Below are 15,201 nucleotides of genomic sequence, written 5' to 3' on the forward strand. Positions count from 1 at the left end.
AGGACGACGGGCTGAGCAGCGTCCGTGGCAGGCTGGGTGCGTGCGGAAGAGAGGAAAGGGAGGGCTGTGGCGGCGGGCCGCTGCTTCGGGCGACACAGAGGAACAGGGGAGAAGGAAGAAAGAAAGAAGAAGAAAGAAAGAAAGAAAAAGAAAGAAAAGAAAAAGAAGGAAAAAGAATTTTTTTTTTTTTTTTTTTTTGGAAAACTGAGCTACGGTGAAAAAGGGGGAAAAAATAATCTTTTTTTTTTTTCATTTTAGATTTTTTTTTTCAGGGAAAGACTCCCCCTCTTTTTTTTTTTTTTTTTTTGTGGAAAATTTTTTCATATATCATCTCTTTTTTATTATTATTATTATTGACAAAATTTATTTTTGAAATTCAAAAGTAGTGATTAACAGGAAATCAATAATCGTTCTTGAGTTTCTTTGAATACTTACCTTTCCCGCGAACGTGACGCGGGCACGTCAAGAGAGCAAGAGAGCTCCCAGAAGTTTCTGGTCGTGAGCTTCCTGCACATCACCACGCGGGCGCGTCATGAGGGCAAGAGGGCTCCCAGAAGTTTCTGATCGTGAGCTTCATGCACGTCACCACGCGGGCGCGTCATGACTGAAGGGCACCTATAAATCAGCAAAAACGAAAACTGAAACCCAAAATCAGTCGAATTCAAGGATAGCACATCTAAACTACCACACGAAAATGAACAAACAATTAAAAGGAACAATTGGGTTGCCTCCCAAGGAGCGCCTTTCTTTAATGTCTTTGGCTAGACATTATCATGTTTTGCTCATGGAGGATAAAATCTTGTGGCTCGTCTTACTGCTTCATTCTCTATATAGTCCTGATAACCCTCGTAAATAGAATAATCCTTGAGCATACGAGTTACGGGCTTCCATGGACTAGTGAATGGCGCCAAACGAGTCGATGATAATTTACATTCTCCATTCACTCCTCCCCCACTTGCATTTATTGGTTCAAGATATTTCGCCATCGCCACTCTTAATTTATTCCTGTCATGAAATTTCAAATTGTCTGGTATAATAAAATCAATTTCAGTAACAGGAATTGAAGAATAGGAGTCAGGAAAATATTGATTAAGGAGTGGAGAAGATGTCACCGCATTTGGAGATTGTTCACTGGATTCATTCACTTGAATGGGTTGCGGTTGGGGTTCCATTTCTTCCTTTTCGGCTTCTTTTTCAACTGCATCTGTAGATTTCTCATTTTGACACTCTTGCATCTCCTCATCACTAGTCAAGCAAATTGCACTCTCATTTTCTTCTAGATCAACAACAGTTTTCGAGGGCAATTCTTCCATTTGAGAAGCCACTCGATTTATTCCGGATGTCAATAGACATAGTTGATCTGCCAGGTCGCGAAGGCTCGCTTGTGTCTCCTGATGAAATCGATTTAGGCTCGCTTGTGTCTCCTGATGAAATCGATTTGTATTAGCAATTAGTAATTCCATCATTTTTTCAAGAGACATACCTGACACGGAGGATGATTGTTGAGACTCTTGTTGTTGAAAATCCATTGGCCCGATCGCATAATCAAAATTGGAATTATCCCACCATCCTTGATCATACCCGTTTGAATAAGGGTCATACTGCGTTTGATATTGGGGTGGAAAATCTCCAAAAGTATCAATTGGAGCGCTTAGATTATCTTGAAATACGGGGCATGTGTCAGTTGAATAACCTGAATCAAAATAAGTTCCACAATTTGCAACATCCCAGTGATCATTAGGGAAAACATGAGTCTCATAACCCCATTCAGGAACAAAGTCCAGTCTATCATCAAAATATGGAATGTTAGCAGCCATAAAAAATAATAAAAAAATAAGAAAAAATAAGAGAAAAATAAATTTAAAAAAATGAAAACAAGATAAACTCAAAAAGAAACAAATTAATCAGGCACTAGTCCCCGGCAACGGCGCCAAAAATTGACAGGTTGTCGAAGCCTGTGCAATAATAAAACCTGCTCAAACTAAAAGTAATTTCTGTAGATAGCGGTAAGCAGGGTCGAATCCACAGGGACTGGGAGTAATTGTTTCTTTTCGAATTCTCAGTGACAAGGGGGTGTTTTTATCTCAGGGGTGACAATTTAAACAATTCAACTAAAAGTAAAATAATAAAAATAAAATAGCTAACTAGAAATTAAATAACAAATTACTAAAATCAAATGAGTGATAATTAAGGATCTAGCCAAGGAATAACTTCAGCAATGGTTCACCTAATTGATCATTGAAGCAAAGGCAATTCCAATTATTCATCAATAAATAGGTTATAACTACCAAACAAGCGATGGCAGTCAACCCCTCCTTACTGTGTCGGTGATCAAGGTACGCCCGTTAATCACTGCTCTAATTGAGAAATAATTCTAGGTACGCCCATAGAATTTAATTCCCCAATTGCCTTACGTATTAGAGGAGCCCTATTCTAACCAAATAACGCACTATCAGGGTTATTTTAGATTAGCCCGCGTATCCCCCTGACACGAATCTAATCGTGCCAGTTGTCACTATTTTGAGGTAATTAAACAATTACGGATTTAATACCCCAATTGACAATAGATTACCTAATCAATTAATTATCCGGATCCAAGACAACCAATTAATTAAATAACCATAAGCTTAGCAATCAGGAAATATGCGGATACCAATAAATAAAAGAAAAAGATTGAATTAAAACGATCTCACAATTTTTAGGCGAGCCAGAGCCTTCATTGCTCCTTGACTAGGATTGGAAAATTAGCTCATAATTGATGAACTAAATCCACGGGAAATTGAAAAGGGAACAGCGGCCATTGTCCGTTGAAATTCTGGAGAATCCAACTCGTCCGAATGTGAATAAATAGAAAAGCTACGAAAGGCAATTCATAGTTTCACTTCGTCTCACGCACAAAGGAAAAGAAATCAGCATTTAGAGAGGAAAAGTCAAAGCCAGCAATGGCTAAGCTCGTAAGTCCCAAAAGCAAAAGGTAAAACTTCAAGGAAAAGTCAACAATTTGTGCTAAGCTAAAGACGAAAAACTAAGCATGAAGCCGGCTGCCTCATCCGCTATCTCCCAGGGAAAAGTGAAGATCTGATGCTCAAAAACTGCTCTCCTTGCGCGGCGGCCCCCTTCCGGAGAGGAAGAAGAAGACTCCCTTTTTTTCTGCGCAATTTTCCTATATAAAGTAGTGCTCCTTGCGGCGGCTCCTGTGCGGAAAAATGAAGACTTCGGCCCAATTTGCCCAACAAGGGCTCACGTTTTGTTGTTCCAAAAATGCCCTTAGGACAAACTCTATCATCTGAATTCTTTTCTTGCCAAATTAGCACCTGTTATTATATTTTCGTTCTACTCCCTAAAATAAATGCAAAATATCAAAAGTGAGTAGAATCTAGCAATTAATCCACATTAGGTCAGGTAATAGGGAAAATTAATAATAAAATAAATGATAAAATTGCAACCTATCATTGCTCTTAGGAAAATCTGTCCCTATTACCTCAGTCTCGATTCAAGAATTTAACTTACCTAGCCCATTCGCCTCTTATAACAGAAGACAAGAAAATATACAGAGCGATAGATAAATGGCTGACAACATTCCTATAGGGTTTCGTTTTAGACCCAGTGAGGAAGAACTGATCTCCCTACTTTGGCTGAAGGTTACAAACCAGCTTGATGAAACGGACCATGTGAAGGAGAAGATACTTTACGGCGAAGGTGCAGAACCGTGGGATGTTTTGGGGGATGATGATGTTCGTTGGCAATTCTGTGATGATAGCGGAAAAGGGGCTAGCACGAAAAGAATGGTCTATGTCTTTACCAAGTTGAGGAAATTGAGCGCCAAGAAAGCTGCGAGAACGGCTGGTTTGGGGACGTGGGACGGAGAAACGAAGTCGTACCCAGTTGAGGGTATGATTACTGGTGAGAAAATTGGGTCAAGGAGGATGCTAAGTTATGTTCTGAATTCTGGTTCAATACGGGTGAAAGGTGGCTGGATAATACATGAGTATTGGCTGGATGGTGCATTATTGAATGGGTTAAACAACAGTCATAATACTGATTATGTTCTTTGTAGGATAATAAAGGATGATTCTAAGTATACCAAAGTCAAAGAATCTGCAAAGAAAGGAAAGGTTGCCAAAGAAAAGGAGGTTGGAAATCGTGGATGCCGTGAAGTTGTCCTGGGCAAGAGAAAGATGAATCTTGAACAAGAAAGTTCACAAGCGAGTAAGAAGTCATGTAGCAATCCAATGGATGAGTTGCCTAATTTGGTTAATTGTGACTAGAGGTGGCAAATCAACCCACTTAATTAAATTTACCCATACCCGTCCATGAATAGATGGGTATGGGTATCTTAAATTTTTGTATATGGGTATAAATGGGTTACCCAATAATACCCATTTAATAAATGGGTATTATTGGGTAACCCAATTAACCCATTTAGAATTCTCTTCCCCCCAAGTCTCTTCTTTTCCCCCACCCATTTTTTTTTCAAAATTTTCATTTTGTCATGATATTAACTACTTTTTTTTCATTATTATTATTATTATTATTATTATTTGTTGGTTTTATCTTATTATTTTATTTTCTCTTAGTTTGTTAACTTGCTCATTTTTCAGCATTACTCATTTATGATAAATTTTAGCCTATTTTCTTATCTTTCTAAAATGAAATTTTAAATTTATATATGAAAAAAATGTTAGGGGTTCAAAATTTTTGGATTAAGTTTTTATATTAATTTTTATAGTACTTAATTCAAATTTTTATATTCTTATTATTCAATTATTAAATAATAGGTAATTTTGTGACCGAGTATAAATGAAAAAAAATTGGTAATTAAGTTTATTGAACATTATAAATAAATATTTAAAACTAATGATGGGTACAAAGAGTGGTATAAATTAATAACTTAGTTTGCAAAAATAAATTTAAATGAGTTTACAAAAAGTTAAAATAAATGGGTTATAAATGGGTAATTGGGTTACCCAATTCATTTTTTGACTTACCCATTTATACCCATCTAATTAAATAGGTATAAATGAGTTGACTCACTTATACCCATTACCCATTTTACCCAACCCAAACCCGCCCAAGTCACCCATTGTGACACCTCTAATTGTGACTATGATGGACCCATTTTGACACCTCTAATTGTGACTATGATGGATACACAAGAAGCCTACAAACATATACAGGTTTATTGGATGATGTTGTGCAGCCAATCACCTGTTGGAATGGCGACCCTTATTTGGGATCAGTTCCTGATATGGTGCACTTAGCCCTTAGAAATTGACTTTGTAGTGGTTTACATTAAAAAAGAAAAAAACGGTAGTTAAATATTTGATTTTGTAGTTTTGGATACTAAATTTATTAGTAGTGGGCTGCGTGTGTGTGATGATCACATAAAACAAGATGGGTGGATTGTAGAATTTGAGTTTATCGTTTTAGCAACTTACTATACCAGCTTTTACGAATTTTATCATGCTTACACTTGGCATATTTGTTATTTTCCATAAATCTATTTTCTAGTTCTAAAGGCAACACTACTAAATCAGCTCATTGACACCAAATGAATAAATTGGGAAAATCCATCATACTACTATTGTGAGGTATTTAAAAACTAATTCTCTTGATGATACAATAAGAAAAAGTTTGTAAAACAAAAATTTAGACTAAAATATCCCCAAAAAACAGTATAGGCATAAATATTGACGTAAAATAGAATGTTAAAACTGCAATGCATTGTAGCAGAAACATGATTTGCCTTGAATCAAATCCAGTAATAAGCCATAAGCCCCTTGACATTAACAGCCAGTCTTCAAGACTTCGAAGTATCTGGATTCCATAAAAGGGTGAGCAGTTATATCGAAAAAGCTGAAGTGGAGTTTATGTGATTGTGATGCTTAGAAAATGCAAAAAGTAATGATTTTCAACTGTAGAAAGTACATAATCTTTTCAGCTTGAAAGGAACTAGCAATCCATCATGCAAAGTAAATGTTGCAAGTTATCTGGTACTCACCTCTAACTCTAAAAGTCAATTGTCCAAAATAGTTGGTTTCACAGCAAAATCTGTCAAATCTGTAATGAAGCCAATGAAACAAGTGAATTTGATGCTATTTATTTCTGTCATTTTTCCTTTTTTTTTTAATTTCTTCCAAAGAATTACAATAATTAGAATGCAATTATAGAATATTACCCTTTCTGCTTCTTCAAGGTTTTGAACATCATCTTCAACACAGCTGGAAGAATGTGGGGGGAGAAGCCAACTTTTAGTGGATAAAAGCACCTGCAACATCTTAGAACCCTTTCCACTAAATGAATCACGAATATAACCTGCTCTGCTAAATTTAGATTCCAGAGCAGCTCTGGAGACGGGAACAACTAACAGATCACGAGCCATATTTGAGAGAATGGGGAATCTATGATTATTGCCCTTCCACCAACCCAAAACATCAAAATAATCCCAATCTTGTTCAGTAGGTTCATCCAGATACCTCTCCAAATCTGATTTTCCATCAGCAAAAGCAGCAAGAGCTTCCTCCCTTTTCTTTTGAATCATATACTTCTCAAAGTCACTGCGAAAAGATCTTACACCTGATTCAGGTTCTTTCTCGCTAGAAGATGACTTTTCAGGTACATATAATCTTTTATATTCATCAAACAAGGTAAAAGCAGCCTCTCTCGCAATTTCTCCCATTTCTGGAGTCAAATGTAATTCTGAAGGTAAAGATTCAAGAATTTCCAACTTGTATCGAGGATCAAGGATAAGGGCAAGGTAGATTACCAAATTCATCTCTTTATATTTTCCCCAATAGTTTGTATATTTTTCCCTCAATCTCCTAGCCATCGAACTGATGCCCATTTCAGTACTGTCTTGCCATTCACTCAAGAGATGATGAACCTCAAACAACCGAGCAAAGATTGTGTTTGTTGTGACATGTCTAGAGCATGAAAGATGCAATGTTAGCCCATACAGGTGCCTCAATATCTGGATAAACCACTCGACCTTTTGCCAATCATCTCTGTTAGGCATACCAGCACCCCTAGTTTCACTTTTACAATGAGGATCTGATTCCTGAAACTTCTCAAAGGCTTTTTGGAGCTTTTGGGCTGTATCCAACATAAAAAAGGTGGAGATCCAGTTGGTGGGGACATCCATGCATAGCATTCTCTTGTTGCCTATTTTCTCTAATTCCACACATTCTTTAAACTTTATCAACCTAGCAGGAGAAAGCACAATAGAGTGGACCATTTCCCGAATGCGAGCAACTGATTCACCTATTTCTTGCAAGCTGTCAGAAGCCATAATTTTGATCACATTATCAATGTATCTTAGATGAAGATACTTGCCACCAAGCAAACTGTTCTCTGAATTAGAGAATCTTGTTTTCAAGTTATGAATGGCAACATCATTTGACTGCGAGTCCTCCACAGTTATAGCAAATATCTTATCTATTCCCCAATCAAGTAAGCACTTCTCAACTGCCTTTCCTATGGCCCCTGCACTATGATCAGATATCGGACAAAACTCTAACACATTTTTTTGCAGTTTCCATTTGGAATCTAGAAAATGGGCTTTGACACATAAATAAGTAGTTTCCTGCTCAGATGTCCATGCATCCACAGAAAGACTAACCCTTTTATTACACAAGATGCTCTTTAACTTTGTCTTCTCCTCCTCAAAAAGTTCATAGCAGTCCCGATTAACCGTCGAACACGATGGTATCCGAAAAGAAGGACATGCCAGGGACATGAAAATCCTAAACTTTTCCCTCTGAACATCGCTTGGAGTCTGTTCATCACAAATTAAGCTACGAGCAAGAGCTTTCCTACTATCTTTCCGACTAAATACAAACTTATCAGGATCTTGATTATCCCGAGCAGTCCACACAAAAGTTCTTATCAAGTGGTCCTTCATGATGTTAGGAATGGAATAAATATAATCTTCAAAACTTGAATTAACAACTCCTCAATAAGAGCTCGCCCAATATTCGGTAAAGGTAAAAATGGGGAAATAATTATTAACCAAAAACAGAACTTTTCTTAATGAACATTTTCCAGCAAATGCAAGGGAACTAGAGGGTATAGAGTAAAAGTGGCTAAGAAATGAAACACAAGAAAAGAAAACAAGAAGAATGATAATAATGGTAGTATATAATTGGGACAAAATGCAAACGGGGCAAAAAAAAAAAAAAAGGCAAGCTCAACCCACAATTCAGTTCAATTGAAAGAAGGGGAAAAAAATTCTTGAAGGGGATAAAAGGGCTTACAGTTGAGAGCAAGAGGCTGCATCATGATCATGGAACTTTGGCTTTTCCCCGAGATGAGGAGGAGATGGTTATTTGGTTGTGAGGTAAAATGTGATAGTCATTCTTGATTGAAGAACCTTAGTGGAACATAAAGAGCTGAAGACCAAAGGATAGGTTCTACCTCTTTCGCTTTAGCCCCGATTCTTTAGTCTGTGAAACAGAGAAGAGGAGAGGAGATTGGAGATTTGAGTTTTTTTTTTTTTTTCAAATTTCCCGCGTTTCCTATCTTCCCGCTCTCACCATGAAATCTACACTACATGTACGCATAAAGGGCGGTGGCTTTTGGTATACATAAAAATTTGTAACGTTATATATTTTTAAATTATCTTTGATAACAATCTATTACAAATATAGCTTTCTATTAAGTAATTTTTTTTCTAATTTCATTTTTCAACTTATTAGGTAAATCTTAATTTTTATTAGCAACTACCAATTATGGTTACGAATTACGATTACTTGTATATAACTATTTTTTATACACTTGATAAATTCTCTACATATGTATTATCAAAATATAAAACTAATTTTTAAGAAATAATTTCAATAAATATACACAAAAAAATTTTACAAATATTTTTCCTATTACTTGCACACACATCAGTATGTGCCTTGAACACTAGTATAGTTTATGTACTCACATTATATGAATTTTTTTTTCTCAAAAGTATGATTATTAAATGAATTTTTTATAGTTAAAAATTTGTTAAACAAATACAAGTTTGAAAACAATAATTATGCATGATTAATATGGATATGTTTAAAAATATTGGTTGATTTGTAATGCATTTTAGATGTTATGCTATTTACTTATAATTTTGTGGGTGAAAAATAAATCTAGTTATAATTTTATCAAATTATTGATATTATATGCATATATATATATTCAGAAAAGAGTACCATGTAACTTCTTTTGCTTTAATTTATTTCAACAAGATAAAGATAGGATTTAAGAATCACATAACCAGAATGGACATTTGAACACCATATGAGTTTATGTGTGTGTATATACATAAATACATATATATATATATATATATATATGCACTAATCTCGCATCCAATGATCCACTTGCAATTAATTTATCTAAGTTACAGAGTGCATCTTTATAAGACGAGGGAATTTGTTATTCTTAGTTAAGTGCACTGATAAATGAATGAATTTGTGTGCACTGATATATTAGTAGTTGAACTTGGCTTGACTCAAACTTGCCCTTACTGTGTATTTTTCTTGAGTTCATTTTGGTTAAATTACAACATGCCATATGTGAAGCCAAAATCCATCTTTTAATTCTGCTTCTTAGATAATGTGCCGTATGCATACTGCTTCATTACAACAATCTCATTGAACGGCATAATGTGGTAGATTCTGAATTTTAACTTTCTTTTTTATAATAAAATTTATAACTTAAATGCAAAAACAAATAAGAACACAAAATAAATGATTATCCAAGAAATGAATGAATTTGTGTGAACAGATTACACACACAAAAAAAAGTATTTGTGTGATCTAAGATACAAAGAGTTAATTTCCAACTCAGCATATAGATTTTCAAGTAGTTATCAGCTCAACAGCTAAACAGTTCAAGTACATTGATAAATTACTGTTCTTAGTTTATGGCACGCACAAACATTAATGCCAGATTGCCACACCACTTTTATTTATAGACCAAGGCTTTCCTAATAACTAAGTCAAATTTGATTTGCCAAAGGAAACAATGTGACGCCCCTACTTTTCCCAAGGGCGAACCCAAGGGTATCCGCGAAACGCCTGCCTAGCTCTCGCCAGGACTCGAGACAAATCAATTCAAATTTAACAATATATAACAATTTATACCAGTCTAATAAGGAAAAATCGCTTCCATAATCGAATATCCAAGTCTTGCACCACGAGTTCAAAATACATCCGTTATCCAATTCTTACATCAGGATCCAAAAGATACATCAATTCCCAAATATATACAATAGCCAAAATGTCTAGTCAATTACAATTGAAACTCTAATACAAAAGTACATCCAAAGGGTTCCATCGAGTTTCACTACATCCATTCCTGTTAAGGAAAACAAATCTACGGGATGAGCCAATAGCTCGTGAGGCCAAGAAAACACACATGCAAGCACGTTGTCCAAGTAACAATCCCAATATAATAAGTAGAGCAATGCAATTTCAATATATAACAATTCGAGCGAGAAAATTAAATAGAAACAATTCAAGGATATAGGAGCTCTCAGGAGCTATTTTCCACTTGCTTCGTCATGGCTCGATCCGATACCCCCTCGTGATGACACTCCGTCATCCGGGTGGGTATTATATCCGTAGAAATTTCACTTATTACTTCCTCCGACCAACATTCCACCCTCTCGGATCCGTAACCAAACACGCACAAAAAAGGCAATACTCGTCGAGTATGCCTCATGAGATCTCAAGAGATCAAGTTTTGATTTTTGAACACGCACGAAAAGGGCGATACTCCACGAGTATGCCGAACAAGATCTCAAAAGATCAAGTTGTGTTTTGTTATTCTCTTGGTTTATCAAGCTTCTCGACCAAGCCCATGCTGACTCGAGTTGCAAGATTGGCTAAGAGAATTGGGCGTCCCCATAAGTCGAGGAGATTCACTCCACCCGACAACACGACACGCACGGCATACACGACATGCAGGGCAACACGACATGCACACGAAAACGGGTATATTTTAGTCGACGAGATTCACTCAAATCGACTTTGAAAACCAAGTTAATGCAAGTAAAGTTCGAGTAAAGGAGAGCGAGTGCGATAAAGTACACACTCGTCTCATCAAGTGATATTCACGTATATAAGCAGGAAAATCAAGTAAACACGACAAGTCATGCACTTGACACTCACCAAGTATTAAGTGCAAGTAAGGTCAAGGAAAGTTCAAGCGTCCACCGTGGAATCCTCTTGAAGGTCCTCGTGTGCGCCTGGGCAAATAATAGTGAATTATTATTCACGCAACCCAACTATCGATAAATAATTCGGGCACTATTATAATCTAGGAAATTTTTGTGAAAAGGAACCTTAATTACTTGTAAATCGAGATTCGAGTGGAGTTTCATAAAGTACAGGAGCATTTGGGTTTTTATCTTGGAAATCGAGGTTAGAACGTTTGCATAATGTCGAAAGAATAAAGAGTTCTTGGAAAACTCTATTTCCTTCAAAGTTGAAAATTTTCAGTTTTGATATGGATCTTTGAAAAATCGTATCTTGCTCAATACAAGTCTAAAATTGGAAAACTTTATACCGTTGGAAACCTCTTGGAAAGTACTAAGAGTTCTTAGAAGACACTTTTCCACGAATCTAAGTGAAAAGTACTCAAAGATGAGCTTGAAATCACTGGTTCAGAATGTTCAGGATTGAATTGGGCTTTGGAAATTCGGCAGAATTCACTTGTTGCAAACCAGCCCCTTGAAATTTATATCTCAATTAGAGGTGCAAGTAAGATTTAGGACAAAACAAGCGGATCGAGAATCGGAGTTTCGAGCACCGAGATATAGTAGCTCAAAGTTGGGGAAAATTCAAGACTGGTATCTCTCTATTATATGAAGGGTATCTCTCTATCATTTTTCATAGAAAAATACCTTCGGAAAGATAGTTAACGAACCAACTAAAGTTTGGAAAAATTCTTAAGGCAATCTGCCTTTAATCCTTTTCTTTCCAAATCCAATCGTTTGGCTAAGAAAACCATCCAATCATGGTTCATATGTGAAAGGAAAGTTTAAGGAACATTCATGGTACATTTAGTAGGTGTTTAACACCAAGAATTTCATTTAGTAAGACCACAACAAGTCTCATCTCAAATCTGTCCAAAACTAGGTTTTTCCAAAACAGAGCAGTGTTCTTGTTTTGATCACAACTCAGTCGACTTAACTCGGAATTGAGCATGGTTTATGGCGTTGGAAAATACATTCATAGGGCTAAAAATTCACAGAAGAAAACGTTTTGAAATTTGCCAAAGCTCGAAATTGAGCCTCAAGTTGCTGCCTCTACAAATCATTCCAGCAGAACAGAGAAACAGGACAGCTATCTTAAAACGAATGGTTCGGCTCCCACACATGGAACCACAACGTACATTTTATACCGTTGGAAAGGTATGGATGTCTAGTTTCAAATGCCACTGACGGCACTCGATTTCGACATTGGAGGACAAAGTTATGGTCGAAATGCTACCGCTGGACAGGGTTATCCGAAAACAGTTTTCCAGCTTGACTAGTTCACAAATAAATTCATTTGCCCAACCAAACGTTAATGTTTTCCAATGAAAATTTTTACACATCTAATACAACATATAAACATTAGATTCAAGCCATTATATCATAAAAAATTGGCCTTATCATGGCCGAACAAAGCAGGGGCAGTTTCAGAAATTTTTGTCATGGCCTCAACTTTGAGTTTCCAACAATAATATTCCATAGATCTATCATTTTAACCGCTAAACCACCATTAAATCCAACATTAAACCTCTTATCAACAACAACCCAAGAGTGGGAGTTCATAGAGCCCACTTTTCAAATTTTTCAACAATATCAAGCTATCCACTTACATGCAAGTGTTTAGAGATGCATTTCTACTACCATAAACCAAGTTTAAGGTGTTGGATTATGTTATACCTCCTTAGTGCTTTAGATCAGAAAATTTCAGTCCTCAAGAGGCTCCAAGAAACCGTGAAATGCAGCCCTTTGGTTAGCTAGATCCAACTTCCAAGTAGTTTGCTAGTTGATCTACAAGTTTGGTGAAGATTGGTTGGAGTTTTGTTGTTGATTTGGTGAAGAAATTTTTGAAACAATGGAGTTAGAGAGGGAGAGGGGCTGGCCGGCAATAGGAGAGAGAAAAGAGAGTGAGATTTGATCAAGGTTAGCTTCCAAGAGAAGATTAAAATGAGTGGTGTACATTCACTCCAAGGTCAACTCTCATTAGGGCTCGTTTGGTGCGTTTAGGGCTCGATTTTCTCTCGCGTTTGGTTCACTAGTGCACTAAACCTCTAATACACTTATGTTCATATAAATATTATTCACTCTTAATTGTCCCGAAATAAGGGTCTAACGTCCCTCAAATAAAGTCGCGCGTGAAAATGCGTATTTCCAATTTAGGCGCGATAAAGTGAAACCTTCGAGAAATTCTTATAACGATCGTACCACCAATTATCACTTGAGTACTTAAACCTAAATTTACCTATTTTAAGAACATTGTACATGTCTCCAATTTTCCGAGTTTAATGTACTCTTAATTGGCTAAAATTTCTCAAACACGTTTTCACTATTTTCATTTATCGAGATTCCAAAAATTAATTTTTGAAACGAGTCACTTTAAAAACATAATGAAGGCATAATTCCATGTATTTAAGTCTAATAAGGTTAGAAAATAATATTCGAGGCAATTGGCCAAATAAATAATTAAATGAGCTTGAAATAAGAATTTAAATAAGAAAATTTTGCGAGTCCTCACAAACAAAATAGAGTTGGTCACGGACAATCAACTCGATACGGACTCCGACACAACTATTAACCGCCCAAACATTTAGAAACAATTAATTTAGCAACTAACAAATAATAAACTACTCACTTAAAAAAATAAAAAGGCTTTTCTAATGGGTGCCACGTGAGCACTCTTAACAAATATATATTCTACTTAATCTATCATGTATATATACACACACTAACAATTACTACTTTCTCTTACATTTATACAGTTTCATTAATTAATCCCCTTACATTTACATATTTTCCCTAATTAGTTTTATATTTCTAAAATTCTGACACTTGAAATACATCTTAACAGGCCGGTGCCCAAGTAGACCGAAAATAAGATACTTGATTTAGCTCCTACATTGTCTTCATTAAGTTAAGATTTTCAAATTCCAACATGCCCAATATTTTTTTCAACTTCACAAATATCTTCAATTTTAGCGACTTTGTCAAAATGTCTGCTACCTTATCTTTGCTCCTATAATCGATAGCAAACTCTTGATTTTGAACTTGTGAGCGACTTTGTCAAAATGTTAGCTAACTTATCTTCACTCTTATAATCAATAACAAACTTTTGATTTTGAACCAATTCACGAATGAAATGAGATGTTTGTTGAGCCCCTAAAAATCAGATTCTTCGTTGACTCAATAGCAAACATTCTACCACCAAATATTTCGTAAGTTTTATATTTTAAGGGATAATTTCAAAAACCTCCCCTGAGGTTTCTGACATTTACACTAACCTCCCCTGTACTTTGAATAATTACACTGACCTCCCCTGAGGTTACTAATCCTTTACAAATTTAGTCCAAATGATTAAAATATTATTTTAGAGAGTAAAATTAGAATTTTGTACCTGATTTGTCCTTTGTGCTACATGTCCAATGAATGACAAAGTATTATAAATTAATTAATAATTAATAAATTTTAAGGAGCGTAGTTTATAGGCAAATACGCATTACTTATTTAAAGTATCAACTCTTTACGAGTATTTTACTTTCAAACATTTACTTTATTACAAATATTTATTCTCAAATACAGATTTGTATTTACTCTCAAATATTTAATTTTTGTTAAATACAAAACCTACCAGTTTTTCTTCCATAGAAATATTAATATAACACTTTTTCAATTTTAGTTATAAATATTTATGTATTTAACATAAATTAAATGATTCAGGATAAAATACTTATAAAGAGCTAATACTTTACTCATGTAATGGATGAAAATCATAAAAAATTAATACTTTATGGGCCATTTCTTTTTTTAAAAAATATTTAATTTATATCAAATAGATAACCTACTGATTTTCTTTTTGCGAGAATATTACTGTAACACTTTTTAATTTTTAATTACAAACGTTAATATATTTATCATAAATTAAATATTTGAAAATAAAATATCTGTAAAGAGTCGGTACTTTAAATAGG

The 15,201-nt window shown here is 35.3% G+C and overlaps 2 protein-coding genes across 2 annotated transcripts; one reads left to right on the top strand and one right to left on the bottom strand.

Moving 5' to 3' along the window:
• Positions 1 to 3,566: 3,566 nt before the first annotated feature.
• Positions 3,567 to 4,268, top strand: LOC113750484 (NAC domain-containing protein 68-like). Its single transcript, XM_027294451.1, has one exon. The coding sequence runs from the start codon at positions 3,567 to 3,569 to the stop codon at positions 4,266 to 4,268; it is 702 nt and encodes a 233-aa protein (XP_027150252.1).
• A 1,462-nt stretch (positions 4,269 to 5,730) lies between these two features.
• On the bottom strand, positions 5,731 to 7,900 carry LOC113750485 (zinc finger BED domain-containing protein RICESLEEPER 2-like). Its single transcript, XM_027294452.1, has 3 exons — positions 6,179 to 7,900; positions 6,002 to 6,060; positions 5,731 to 5,817 (listed from the first exon to the last, which is right to left on the bottom strand). The coding sequence occupies exons 1-2, from the start codon at positions 7,898 to 7,900 to the stop codon at positions 6,055 to 6,057; spliced, it is 1,728 nt and encodes a 575-aa protein (XP_027150253.1). The 3' UTR covers positions 5,731 to 5,817; positions 6,002 to 6,054.
• Positions 7,901 to 15,201: the final 7,301 nt, after the last annotated feature.

The sequence above is a fragment of the Coffea eugenioides genome, chromosome 10 (assembly GCF_003713205.1).
Source record: "Coffea eugenioides isolate CCC68of chromosome 10, Ceug_1.0, whole genome shotgun sequence".
NCBI lineage: Eukaryota > Viridiplantae > Streptophyta > Magnoliopsida > Gentianales > Rubiaceae > Coffea > Coffea eugenioides.

Excerpts from the sequence above, each read along its gene's own strand:
- LOC113750484 (XM_027294451.1), top strand. The coding sequence starts at position 3,567 with ATGGCTGACAACATTCCTATAGGGTTTCGTTTTAGACCCAGTGAGGAA.
- LOC113750485 (XM_027294452.1), bottom strand. The coding sequence starts at position 7,900 with ATGAAGGACCACTTGATAAGAACTTTTGTGTGGACTGCTCGGGATAAT.